Source organism: Bufo bufo, chromosome 9 (assembly GCF_905171765.1).
Source record: "Bufo bufo chromosome 9, aBufBuf1.1, whole genome shotgun sequence".
In the NCBI taxonomy this organism is placed as follows: Eukaryota; Metazoa; Chordata; class Amphibia; order Anura; family Bufonidae; genus Bufo; species Bufo bufo.
In genome coordinates this window covers 84,752,378-84,765,838 of record NC_053397.1, presented here as the reverse complement: position 1 = coordinate 84,765,838, position 13,461 = coordinate 84,752,378, and the positions used below count along the sequence as shown (strand labels likewise).

General features: G+C 43.7%; 1 protein-coding gene across 1 annotated transcript in view; it reads right to left on the bottom strand.

Moving 5' to 3' along the window:
• Nucleotides 1–1,878: 1,878 nt before the first annotated feature.
• CRB1 (crumbs cell polarity complex component 1) overlaps nucleotides 1,879–13,461 on the bottom strand; it is a 148,653-nt gene continuing 137,070 nt past the window's right edge. Inside the window, exon 17 of the mRNA XM_040408758.1 lies at nucleotides 1,879–2,094. Within this exon, the coding sequence (XP_040264692.1) occupies nucleotides 1,879–2,094 (216 nt within the window). The remainder of the gene's footprint in view (nucleotides 2,095–13,461) is intronic.

Genomic DNA, 13,461 nt, shown 5'->3' with positions numbered 1-13,461 from the left:
CTTCTATATACATGTTTTTTTAATGCAGATGTGTATTTTACTTTATGTGTGCCCAAAATTCATATATGTTCATATGTTCTATGTTGCACTATTTGATCTATAATCAGATTTGATTTTACTGTGTTTTTATATATATATATATATATATATATATATATATGCATATATATATTTTTTTTTTCTGATGGCCGATATATAAAAAAAAAAAGTGGTAAAAGCATATTATGATCATTTACTTCTCCTCTTGAGGGGCTAGACCTGTATATATTAATCTGACAAGCAGCGTTATGCTCCACAGTCAGCTGAGCACACCTTCCGGCCTCCCCCTTCCGGTCCGGGCGAGCGCTTATGCATTCCACAGGACTAGCTGAGCACACCTTCCGGCCTCCCACTTTCAGTCCGGGTGAGCGCTTATGCGTTCCACCAAAAACCTGAAGTGACGGAGGAGCGTTCCACCGATAACCGGAAGTAACATATCGGGGCAATGGGGAATACTCCTAAGCCGGTATAAGGATCCCTTATAACTATTTTAAACAGTGGCACCTTCAGTTTACATAAATTGACCGCCGGACTTATGGCGCTATCTTAGCATTTATTTAATTGTATAATACATAGAAAATACTTTTGCGTGCAACGCATCAGACGTCACTTCCGGTTCCGGCTTAAAACGCCATCTTCTATTGAATTTGAACATGTAAAAATATGTATGTACTTTAAAGCTATATACTCTACATTTGCTCTTGAGAAAGGGGAACTTATGTCCCCGAAACGCGTTGAGCCATATATTATACCGAATAAAGTGTTTGACCTGAAGCCTTCCTGTGGTGCTGCCATCTGTCACTACCATTCTACCTACAATCCTGGCCGGTTTTTTTTAGGTCTCAGGTGTCATGTGCTTATCCTGACGACCACCCCCCAGTGACGTGAGTGAATGATTTACTTTTATATTACCGGTTCATTACCTTAATATAACAATTACCAATTTTTATTTTATTTTAGGTTCATTAAATGGTGTTTTTAATAACAATATTTATAGTATCCTTTATAGTATCCTATTCACGAATACTTATTTACTATATTGTATTTACTATATTGTATTTATTTTTCATTTTTTTCCATGTGGCCATGGCAAGTAGAGGTCACTGGATTTATCATGAATGCAGCAGAATTTTTAATACAAATAGGTTATAAATGAATTGTTGGACTTAACACGGCTTTTTATGACCGATACAAAAAAATGTTTACAGAGGTTTTCCTGGACTTAGTGATAGCCTATCTTCAGGATCGGTCATCAGAATCACATCCAGAATGGTCTGACACCCCGCACCACCACCAATCTGTCCACTGTGTCATTTCTGGTGCCAGCATGCTGCAGTTCAGTTGCCATACATGAGAATGGCAGCTGAACTTCAGTACCCTGGCACGAGCACTAAACTGTGGATGAAACTTATGCTTCCAATTCTGTTGATTGTGTAGTTACTGGTGCTTGAAGCAGCTGATCAGTGGGGGTTTGGAGTGTCGGACCTCACCGTTCTGATGTTGATGACCTATCCTGATAATCTTGGACAAACTGATTAATGAGTACTTTATTATTCTGTTTAGCATAGGCAGTGGGGGAGATTTATCAAAACTGATGTTAAAGATAACTGGTTTATTTGCCAATATCAAACAATCAGATTCCACCTTTCATTTTTCACAGCTCCTTTAGAAAATGAAAGATGGAATCTGGTTGCTATGGGCAAATAAACCAGTTTCCTTTGCACCAGTTTTAATAAATCTTCCGCATAATCTCAGAGACCATGTGACTAATAAGATGCAATGTAGGGGATTCCTGAGATGTACTGACATCCTTGAAGCTGGAGAAGAAAGTACTTATTATTAAATGAGTCTCTCCAGTGGCGGTGGCTGAACGATATTCCACATCTCTACCCGGGATCCTTCTTTCTCCTGCCTGCTCGGACTGTATGTTCCTTGACTTGACCTCATGCCAGCTATGGCAATAAAGATACAAAGACCTGCACACACAGCAAAAAACAATGCCAGGACAGCAGAGGCCACAGCGGTAAATATTCCTGGAGGCATGAAGTCGGAGAGCTGAAAATATACAATGTTATAAATCAGTACATATCGTACACAAATAAAAAATAAAAGATGACGCTGGGTCATTTAGTGCAAAGAATGTATGTATGTCACCAAACCAGGGAACAAGATCCTCCAAGTCTACGATAATGAATATTCTGGGGGGAATTTATCATGAGGGAAATATTTGAAGTCAGTTTTGCTTGAATCTGTGTTGACGTATTTTATGCCACATTTATCAAATTTCTGATGTTGTTTGATACGTTTGTCTCATTCTTAAGGGCTCACGCACACAGCCGTGTTTTGCAAACCGCAGATCTGCAAAGCATGGATCCCATCTGAGTGCATGCCACCCTTAATTTTTCAACTTCTGTAAAAAAAATGTCCTGCAAAACTGACAAGAATAGGACATGTTCTATTTCTATTTTATTTTTTTGCTGGGACGCAGAACAGACGTGCGGTTGCGGACATCACACATCTGCACCTTTTGTGGCTCCATTGAAATCTGGAGTGAAACTCATTAACATAGCTAATCACACCCGACACACACACTTTCCGACCCCTATTTCAAAACAGGAGTGAGTGGTGTAAAAATGCAAAAAGTTGCAAGTTTTTTGGTGCAGTAAGAGCCCCTTTTTATGACTTTTTAAAACCAGAATTCTGGAGTGAGGACGTGATAAATCAGAGCCTATGTTTATACTATTGTACTGATACGTATCTCCAGGTAGTCTCTTACGTGGTTAAATACTACTCATTCAGGCCTTAAGCTTGTCAGTTGTCCTCCACTATATTTTTCATTTGGCATTACCAATGCAGCTATATGCAGGTAATATCTACAGTATATAATTAATGAGTTCAAGTTTAGTTAGAGAAACGTGTGGAATTTCTGAATTACTGTACCTCACCCTACATAAATGATGACTGATTGAGTTATACTGAATCTTTTCCTATAAAGGTTCAATCTGCTCAGCTCCTCCTGCTCTATAACATGCTGCGAGCAGATTGCACTGTATTTTCATGGTGACAGGTTCCCTTTAACTTTACTCCCTTTTTATGATCTAGTTTCAGAAGTTGTCTGCATAGTGTGAATACTGGATAACAGTCTACATTGTGTTGTGCAGCAGTTGTCATTTTATTTTCTACCACTGGAGGTCAGCAATGGATACATATATCTATTTTTTTTACACATAAGGGTGACAGATGGTACTATGTTGGAAACAGTGGAGCCTGCAAAGCTTGACTCTGGTTTGTCAGTACACTTGTTAACAAATTAGGAACCTGCACTCTCTATGATTCTCACATCATGTATGGAATGTTCTTTCTATAGGAGACTTGAGCAAAATCGATTCTCTGTGGCTCCCTTTAAGGGGTTTTCCGAGACTAACAAATGCCTCCCCCCATATGCCATGCTCCTCACACAAATTCTACTTACCTGGCTCCCTGCGCCACTTCTGGTCCCCGCACCGCCGCAGCTGCTTCTCTCCATGTGCGTATAAAAACATCCGGTGTGGGCAGGGAGCCAGATAAGTAGATTCAGTGTGAGGGGCCCGGGCATATGGGGAGCATTTGTTAGTCTCATATAACCTCTTTAAAGGGGTTGTCCGCTTATCCTATATTGATGACCTATCCTCAGTATAGGCACCCGCTGTTTGAAGGTGAATGCAGTGCTTCTCTGTTTACCTGCTCACCGTGGACATTACAGCGGCAATTAGGTGTAATTATAGCTTCACCATTCCCATTCAGTGCAATGGTACGGCTCCCACCTATTGAAGTGGATGGGCTGGAGGAGCTGTGATTACACTGCTTGCCTCTCCAATATTAACAGTGAGCAGGCAGACAGAGAAGAGAACGCAGCACTCGTGCAAGCACTGCATTCTCTTCAAAAGGCTGATGGGCAGAGGTGTCAGGAGTCGGGCCCCAATCAATCTGATATTGATGACCTATCCTGAGGATAGGTCATCGATATAGCAAAAGCAGACAACCCCTTTAACAGACTAGAAACTGTAACTATCATTAATTTAAAGGGAACATGTCACCCTAAAAATTCATTGCAATCTGCAGGCAGCATGCCATAGAGCAGGAGGAGCTGAGCAGATTGATATACAGGTTTTATTAGAAATGATTCAATATAATTTGACATGTATTCATTTAAATTTGAGTTTCTTTATTGCTGAGAAGTCATGTGGGTGGTCCAGTGATTGACAGCTGTATTTGTATGACCGAGTCACTGAGCAGGACCGCCCACTGCACTGCTAGGAGTACGACCACACGGTCAGGTTTCTGCATGCAGTTTTAGAAAACCAAAATCAGGAGTGCACCATAAAGGGAGAGAAAATGTAAAGGACAGATATGACTTCTCTTTTTTTGAATTCACTCCTGATTTTGCTTTCCAAAACGGCAACAGGAAACCTTACCTCGTGGTCATACCCTAAGCGCAGCATGACCTGAGATTTAATAAAGAGCATATGTCAGCAGGATCAACCCTATCCAATCAGGTATACTGTCTGGTAAAGTGGATCTTTCCGATTAAAATTATACCTTTCTTGTGAAAATTAGTTGTAGCCTTCCGGAGAATAAAGACTTTAATTCTTTATGCAAATGAGGGCTTCCGTGCACTGAGGGGTGAGGCTAGCCCTTCTGTGAACATCAGCTTCTCAGCTTTCCAGGGCCATGCCATTCAGTTAATTGAAGCCCTATTTTGCATAAATATTAAGTCTTTTTTTTCTCAGGGAGGTAACATCCAATTTTCACAAAGCAAATATAATTTTAATCGGCAGAATAAACTCTACCAGACAGTATTCCTGGCTTAATAGCGTTAATCCTGCTGACAGATGACCTTTATGTGAATAAATCACAAGTTTTATATCTCAAACTGCTCAGCTCCTGCTGCTCTATAACATGCTGCCTGCAGCTCATTTTCATATTTTTTTTTTTTAATCCATACTTCATCTGAGTTTATGAGTCTGGGGTCTCTAAATTGCACAAATTGAGTGATAATTAGTGTTGAGCGAACTTGTGTTTTAAGTTCGGCGTCTAAAGTTCGGGTTATTGAAGAATCGCGTCCTGGATTCCGCTACCACGGACCATAACGGAATTTAAAATCCATAACTCGATTCTTCGATAACCCGAACCTGAACTTTAGATGCCGAACTTAAAACACAAGTTGGCTCAACACTAGTGATAATGCCATCCAAGCTGGAATCATTGCCCACAAAACAAGTATCCAGGCTTAAAAGCCATATGCTGTTGTGCATCCATTTTCTGACATACTTGCCAACTTTTAGAGAGGGCTTTGGGAGACTTGAGTGTGTTTTTTCAGGCATCGACATATCCCTTTTATCAGCCCACATCTTATAACTCAAACCATGCCCCCAGTTGTGCAGTGTTTCGCCCCCTATCATCTCGTGACCACCCCATCAGTGCACTTGGAGTACCGGGGCTGCATCTAATCACGCAGTATCATGGTGCCACATACAATAGATATCAGAAAGTCTTCAGACCCTTTCACTTTTTTCACATTTTGTTATGTTGTGGCCTTGTGCTAAAATAAAATAAAAATTCAAGTTTCCCCCATCAATCTGCAGTTGATAATAATGAGGAAATGAAAAAGACCCTCAAGACTGCGCTAACTATAGATCAATCGCCCTTCTTAACGCAGACCTTAAAATTTTCACCCGTATTCTCCCTGCTCGCCTGAATGTGTGGCTCCCCAGACTAGTCCATAAGGAACAGGTGGGGTTTATCCCCTACCGACAGGGCGGAGATGACACTCGCCGGGTTGTTAATCTGATAGATGTGGCGACACGTGCCTCGACCCTCACAGTTATTTTGAGTCTTGATGTAGAGAAGGCCTTTGACCGGCTCGACTGGTCTTTCCTATTCGAAACCCTCCGAACCTTTGGTATCGCAGGACCCTTTCTACAAGTCATTCTCAGCCTCTACTCTGTCCCTTCGGCGCTTGTCAAGTTGCCCTTCAGCTCCTCCACCCTGTTTAATATCTCTAATGGTACGCGCCAGCGCTGCCCACTCTCACCGCTTATTTTTGCATTGTGTATAGAACCCCTTGCGGCACACATACGAATTAACCCCAACATTCAGGGACTTAAAGTACGGGATAAGCAATTTAAGATCTCCCTTTACGCGGACAATGTCGTCCTCATCCTGACCAATCCCCACATTACACTACGAAACTTACAAAAGGCCCTATCTCACCACGGCGCCCTTTCGGGATACAAGGTCAATGCTTCTAAGACAGAAGCCGTACCGGTCCTTATACCCGCCCGTGATCTAACATTGCTCCGGAGCAACTTCCCTTACCGATGGATGGATACCACGCTGAAGTACCGGGGGGTTTATATTACCCCTACGTATGCCTCACTGTACTTCAGTATCTTCCCTCCCCTCTTTCGTGTGCTTAAGGCCCTCCTTGAAAAATGGAAACCTCTATGCATATCGCTGCTTGGCCACATAGCAGCGGTGAAGATGTCCCTCCTCCCAAAATTGCTTTATTACTTTGAGACTCTCTTAGTACGAATCCCTATGTCAGAACTACACCTCCTCCAACAGGCAATTCTCGACTTCATATGGCAAGGTAAACGTCACCGCATCCCCCGCAAGATCATGTTCGCAGCCACGGATAGAGGTGGCCTATCGGTCCCTAATATCATACACTATTACTGGGCTTCCCATTTGTGTGTCGTTCCTTTTTGGGCGTCCCAAGAGGCATACACTAAATGGGTAAAAATTGAAAAGATCTGGATTGCCCCGGTTCATCTGAACACCCTGCTATGGCAATGGACCCCCGTGGCCCCCTACACTACTCTCCTGGGGCCTATGGCCTTTACCAAACACATATGGGACACCTGCCACAGCCGATTTGCCTTAGCCTCTCAGCACTCCTCTATGATCTCTTTTCTTTACAACCCAGCTATTCCCTCCAGCTTAACCACTCCTATGGTCCGGGTCTGGTCGTCGTTGGGTCTCTTCCACCTGGCGGACATTGTGGATGCTTCTACTCTGACACTGAGATCCTTTGTGCAGCTTCAGGACCAATCAAAAGTACAGGCGACGGAGGGACTCCACTACCTCCAGGTTCGTCACTATGTGAGCACTACTTTTGGTTCGCTTAAGATGTCACTCCCTACTCCATTTGAGCGTCTGTGCCGACTAGGCAGGTGGACGAGAGGCCTGATCTCTCTCATCAACCACCGTTTGGCCACATCCCCGGGGGCGAGATCCCACATCATGCATAGAATGGATAAATGGGCTACCGCCCTTGGATCACCAAAAACAAAGTCATGAGTTGGAACTGCCTGTAAAGCCCAGAGACAGGATTGTATACAAAAAATTTCTGTTCCGCTGAAAGTTCCCAAAAGCACAATGACCTCCATAATTCTTAAACTGAAGATGTTAGGAACAACCAGGACTCTTCCTAGAACTGGCCACCCCACCAAACTAAGTAATCAGGGGAGAAGGGCCTTGGTAATAGAAGTGACCAAGAACCTAATGATTACTCTGGCTGAGCTCCAAAGATCCTGTGTGCAGATGGAAGAATCTTCCAGAAGGTCAACCATTACTTCAGCATTCCACCAATTTTGGCTTTATGGCACAGTGGTCAGAAAGAAGCATCTCCTCAGTAAAAGACACATGAATAGCCCACCTGGAGTTTGCAGAAAATCACCTAAAGGACTCTCGGACTGTGAAAAACACGATTTTCTGGTCTGATGAAACCAGAATGCCTCATTTTTAAGTGTCATGTCTTGAGGAAATCAGGCATTGCTCATCACTTGCCCAATACCATCCCTACAGTGAAGCATGCTGGTGGCAGAAGCATCATGCCGTGGGGTGTTTTTCAACAGCAAGGACAGGGAGGTTCACCTTCTAACAAGACAATGACCATAAGCACACAGTCAAGACAGGAAAACTCAGGAGTGGCTCAGGGACATCTTGTGAATACGTCCTCGAGTCCAGACAGAACCTGTCAAGGGTAATGGGAAGGGGATAACACCAGATAACACACAGAAGGAATAAACTGGAGTTTAGGCCTCAAAGCTAAGGGAGAGGGATGGTGACCTCCTAGGAATCCCTAGACATCTCCCTGACTCCTACCAGTAGTATGATTAGACCCTGAAGGTGGAAATACTCATACACCAGAACCTAAGCCCTGGAGACCCTGGAAGGCCCCAGGAGTGGTGGCAGGGAATGACACTACTGGTTCATCCCCAGATGATGGAACCAGCGTCTCCCTAGACAACAACACACAAGCGAACAACAAAATGCACTTAGCTTAAAGAAGAATGGAGGAGCAGGAGATCCAAAGGAACAACACACCAGCTCAACCAACTCCAGCAGGAAATATCAACCGCACGGTAAGCAGTGTGAGTCAGAACTAAATAGAGCCTCAGTAATGACCACAAGCTGCACCTGACAAGAGGTGTGGTCATTACAAAACAACAACACTGCAAGGAGAAAACATAGAGACTGTCAGATACCCTCACGTGCCGCCAGTCTCTCAGATCTTCTCACCTCTGTCATGGGAGAGACCGAAACAATACCCACCTCCCCTCTACGGGTGACCTCCGGACACCCAGGGCCGACTTTATCAGGATACGCCCTGTGAAAGGCCTTCACAAGGCGACTGGCATTAACGTTGGTTGCAGGAACCCACATTATTTCCTCTGGACCATAACCTTTCCAGTGCACAAGATACTGAAGAGATCGACAGAGAATTTGTGAGTTAACTATCCTGGCAATCTGAAATTCAAGATTACCGTCCACCAAGACAGGAGCAGGAGGTAAGGAGGACGGTTCAGCAGGTTCGACATATCTTTTCAGTAATGATTTGTGAAAAACATTATGAATTTTTAAAGCCTGCGGAAGTTCAAGAAGAAAAGCAACCGGATTAATAATGGCAGAGATCTTATATGGCCCAATAAACCTTGGTCCCAACTTTCCAAGAAGGTACCTTCAACGTAATGTTTCTTGTGGACAGCCACACAGAATCACCCACTCTCGGGTCCGGACCATTCATATGTCTCTTGTCAGCCATACGTTTATACTTTTTAAACATTTTTTTTTTTAAATTGTTTTGAATGTTCCGCCAAATAGATGACACCGAAGAGGAAAATCTTTCCTCTTCCGGTATACCAGAAGTCTCAGTTCCAGAAAATGTGCCAAACTGCGGATGGAACCCATATGCTCCGAAAAAACTGTGACTTATCAGTGGACTCCTGCCTATGGTTATTTATGGCAAACTCAGCCAACGTCAAAAATGAAGACCACTCCTCCTGATTCTCCGAGACAAAACATCTCAAATAAGTCTCCAGATTCTGGTTAGTGCGCTTAGTCTGTCCATTCGACTGAGAATGAAAAGCCGAAGAGAAGGACAATTGGACCCCCAGGTGAGTACAGAACGCCTTCCAGAATCTGGAAACAAACTGAGTCCCCCTATTAGACACCACATCAGAGGGGATATTGTGTAGTTTCACGATGTTATTGACAAACACTTGTGAAAGAGTTTTAGCATTAGGTAGACCTGATAATGCTATAAAGTGCGACATCTTTCTGAGGCGATCAACAACCACCAGAATCACAGTTTTCCCTGAGGAATTAGGCAAATCTGTGATAAAGTCCATGGACCAACAAAGGACGGGACAAACAAGAGAAGTGCAGATCATGAAGGCCGAGTATGTGTCACCTTGGCACGCGCACAAGTCTCACAAGCTGACACATAGCCCTTAAAATATTTACTCAATTCTGGCCACCAGAATCTCCGGGAAATTAGATCAACCGTGGATCTGCTCCTAGGGTGTCCCATAAAAACAGTACAGTGATGTTCTTGAAACACCTTGTGTCGTAGTTCCGAAGGAACAAACAACTTCCCTGGAGGACAAGAATCGGGTGCATCTCCCTGGGCCTCCAACACCTCTGCCTCAAGTTCAGGATAAAGGACGGATACAACCACCCCATCTGCTAATATTGGGTCAGGATCCTCCGAATCCCCTTCCCCCTCGGAAAGCTACACGACAAAGCATCCGCTTTGACGTTCCTAACCCCAGGGCGATAGGTGACAACGAAATTAAATCTGGTAAAAAACAACGACCATCTGGCCTGCCTTGGGTTCAAACGTTTAGCCGACTCCAGATAAGTTTCATATAAGTTAGTGACCGCAATTAAAACTTAACATTTAATCAATAGCTCATTAAAATGAATAGACCCACGGTGTCCCATAAAAACAGTACAGTGATGTTCTTGAAACACCTTGTGTCGTAGTTCCGAAGGAACAAACAACTTCCCTGGAGGACAAGAATCAGGTGCATCTCCCTGGGCCTCCAACACCTCTGCCTCAAGTTCAGGATCAAGGACGGATACAACCACCCAATCAGCTAATATCGGGCCAGGATCCTCCGAAACCCCCCCCCCACACCGGGAAAGCTACGCGACAAAGCATCTGCTTTGACGTTCCTAAACCCAGGTCGATAGGTGACAACGAAATTAAATCTGGTAAAAAACGACCATCTGGCCTGGCTTGGGTTCACCTATCGCACTTATGTGTAATTTATATTTTGAACACGGTTACCGCGGGTATACAATGCTTTGACTACAGCAACCTAGTCGTGTGTTTTTCTTTCGACTACAGATAAGCCAGATTTTTGTGATCAGTAATTACCGTAATTGGATGAATTGCTCCTTCCAACCAATGACGCCATTCCTCAAAAGCCAACTTAATGGCCAGCTACTCTCTATTACCTACATCATAATTTCTTTCAGCAGTAGAGAGTTTTTTAGAGAAAAAAGCACATGGGCGCCATTTGCTAGGAGAAGGGCCCTGCGACAAGACTGCTCCAACCCCTACCTCGGATGCATCGACTTCCACAATGAATAGCTGTGACACATTAGGTTGAACCAGTATAGGAGCAGAAGCAAAACACTCCTTTACCGCTGAAAAGGCATGTACTGCCTCATCAGACTAGACTGTGAAATCCGCACATTTCTTAGTCATATCTGTTAATGGTTTAACAACAGTCGAGTAATTCAAGATAAATTTAAGGTAGTAGTTGGTGAACCCCAAAAATTGCATGAGCACTTTCAGATTTTCGGGTTGATCCCAGTCCAACACAGCACGGACCTTTTCTGGATCCATGCGAAAACCCGAAGATGAGAGTAGGTAACCCAGAAATTGCACTTCCAGAACCGCAAATATACACTTCTCCATCTTAGCATTCAATTTATTCTCCCTTAGAAGCTGTAAGAACTGTCTTACGTGATCCTGATGCTTCTCCATGTCGGGTGAATAAATTAAAATATCATCCAGATACACCACCACAAACCTGCCCACCAGATGATGAAAGATGTCATTGATGAAATGTTGAAAAGCAGCAGGAGCATTGGTCAACCCGAAAGGCATGACCAAATTCTCAAAATGACCTCCAGGGGTATTAAAGGCCGTCTTCCATTCGTCCCCCTCCTTAATCCTGACCAGATCATATGCCCCACTCAAATCCAACTTAGGCTGGTTTCACACGGCCGTTGCGGGAAAAGAAGCGGGTGTGTTGCGGGAACATGCACGATTTTTCCACGTGCAAAACATTGTAATGCATTTTGCACGCGCGTGAGAAAAATCTGCATGTTTGGTACCCAAACCCGAACTTCTTCACATAAGTTCGGGTTTGGGTTAGATGTTGTGTAGATTGTATTATCTTCCCTTATAACATGGTTATAAGGGAAAATAATAGCATTCTTAAAACAGAATGCATAGTATAATAGGGCTGGAGGGGTTAAAAAAAAAAAAAAAAAAAAAAAAAAAAAAAAAAAAATATCCCGGCAGGTAACTCTGGGGGACCATTTGCTCAGTGGAGATTGAGCGGCAGGTGTCGGGCACCATTCTTTAGAACCTCAGGTAGGTGGCTCTCTTACTCGGAAATTTTAGGACAGGCGGACCCTTGCCCTCTAGGTCCTTGGAGATCCAGACAACTTCACCACTTCCTTTCCTCTATCCCCCCCTCTCAGGGGTCTGACAGGGCACTCACTCCTTTCGAAAAAATTTGTATTGGTTCCGGCCTTTATCGGCATTCTCTCTCAGAAATATACAAGGCATTGGTAACGCCGGGGTCGGACTATCTCCCCTCTTATTCGGCCAAGTGGGCTCAGGATTTGCAGAAGGATATCTCCTCCGACCAGTGGCTTAGGATTTTCCAATTTACCCAAAAATCATCCATTGCCAGTAAATATCAGGAGGCCAGTTACAAATTGCTATCGAGATGGTATAAAGTCCCAACTCGTCTCCAGAGGATGTTCCCGTCGGCATCTCCTCTATGTTGGCGTTGCGACTCCCACCCAGGTTCTCTCCTGCATATTTTCTGGCATTGTGATAAAATCAGACCATTCTGGGAATCTGTTCATGGGACTCTGGCCTCCATTTTCCCCTTTTCTATTCCTAACACACCAGAGTTTTTATTGCTCTTTCTCTCGGACCTACCATTGATATTATTTCGGCGATCATGTTTGCGCCACCTGGTTATAACGGCTAGAGCTTGTGTCCCTGCGAGGTGGAAGTCTGCCTCTCCTCCCTCTATGGGAATGTGGATTCAGAAGGTTGAAGAGATACGAAGAATGGAGGAACTCACAGCCTCTATGAAAGGCAGTAACAGGGCTTTTGTTACTATGTGGACCCCTTGGTTCACCTTCCAAGACTCAACGGAGTACCGGAATTTGCTGGCCTGAGAGTCTCGTTTGGACACCAATGTACTCTCCACTCCTCCCTCCACCTCTATCTTAATCCTCTGTCCCCCCTATTCCCTTTTGTATCCTTGTCCCGTGCTCCCCCTCTTCATTTATATTGTTGATTGTTGATTTGTCTTTTAATTTCATGCAGAGGCCATGTCTTCTTGGCCTTTTGTTTTTCTATTTGAGTTTTTTTTTTGTCAGATGAATCAAGGTGCTTTATTGTCACCGCAAGCTGAATATCAGACACTGACCGTGGTGTTGTAATTGTATGTGTATTGTTGGATTATGTTCCATGATGTCAGTCGGCTTGGTCCGACAACTATTTTCTAATGTATGAGATTCAACATGCAATAATTTTGTTATTTTTGCAAGATAGAAATAAAGAATTTCAAAAAAATATAAAAAATAATTAAACTCACCTTAATCCACTTGTTCGCGCATCCCGGCTTCTCTTCTGCCTTCATCTGTGAGGAAAAGGACCTGTGGTGACGTCACTGCACTCATCACATGGTCCATCACATGGTCCATCACTATGGTGATATTTCGGTGTTTGCGATTGATTCTGCTCCACTCACAAAAGTATTTGTCACAAATGGTGCAGTACATTTGCCTAAAGGTGGGAGATTCTCATCAAGAATCCATTTCATGTTTTGTGCT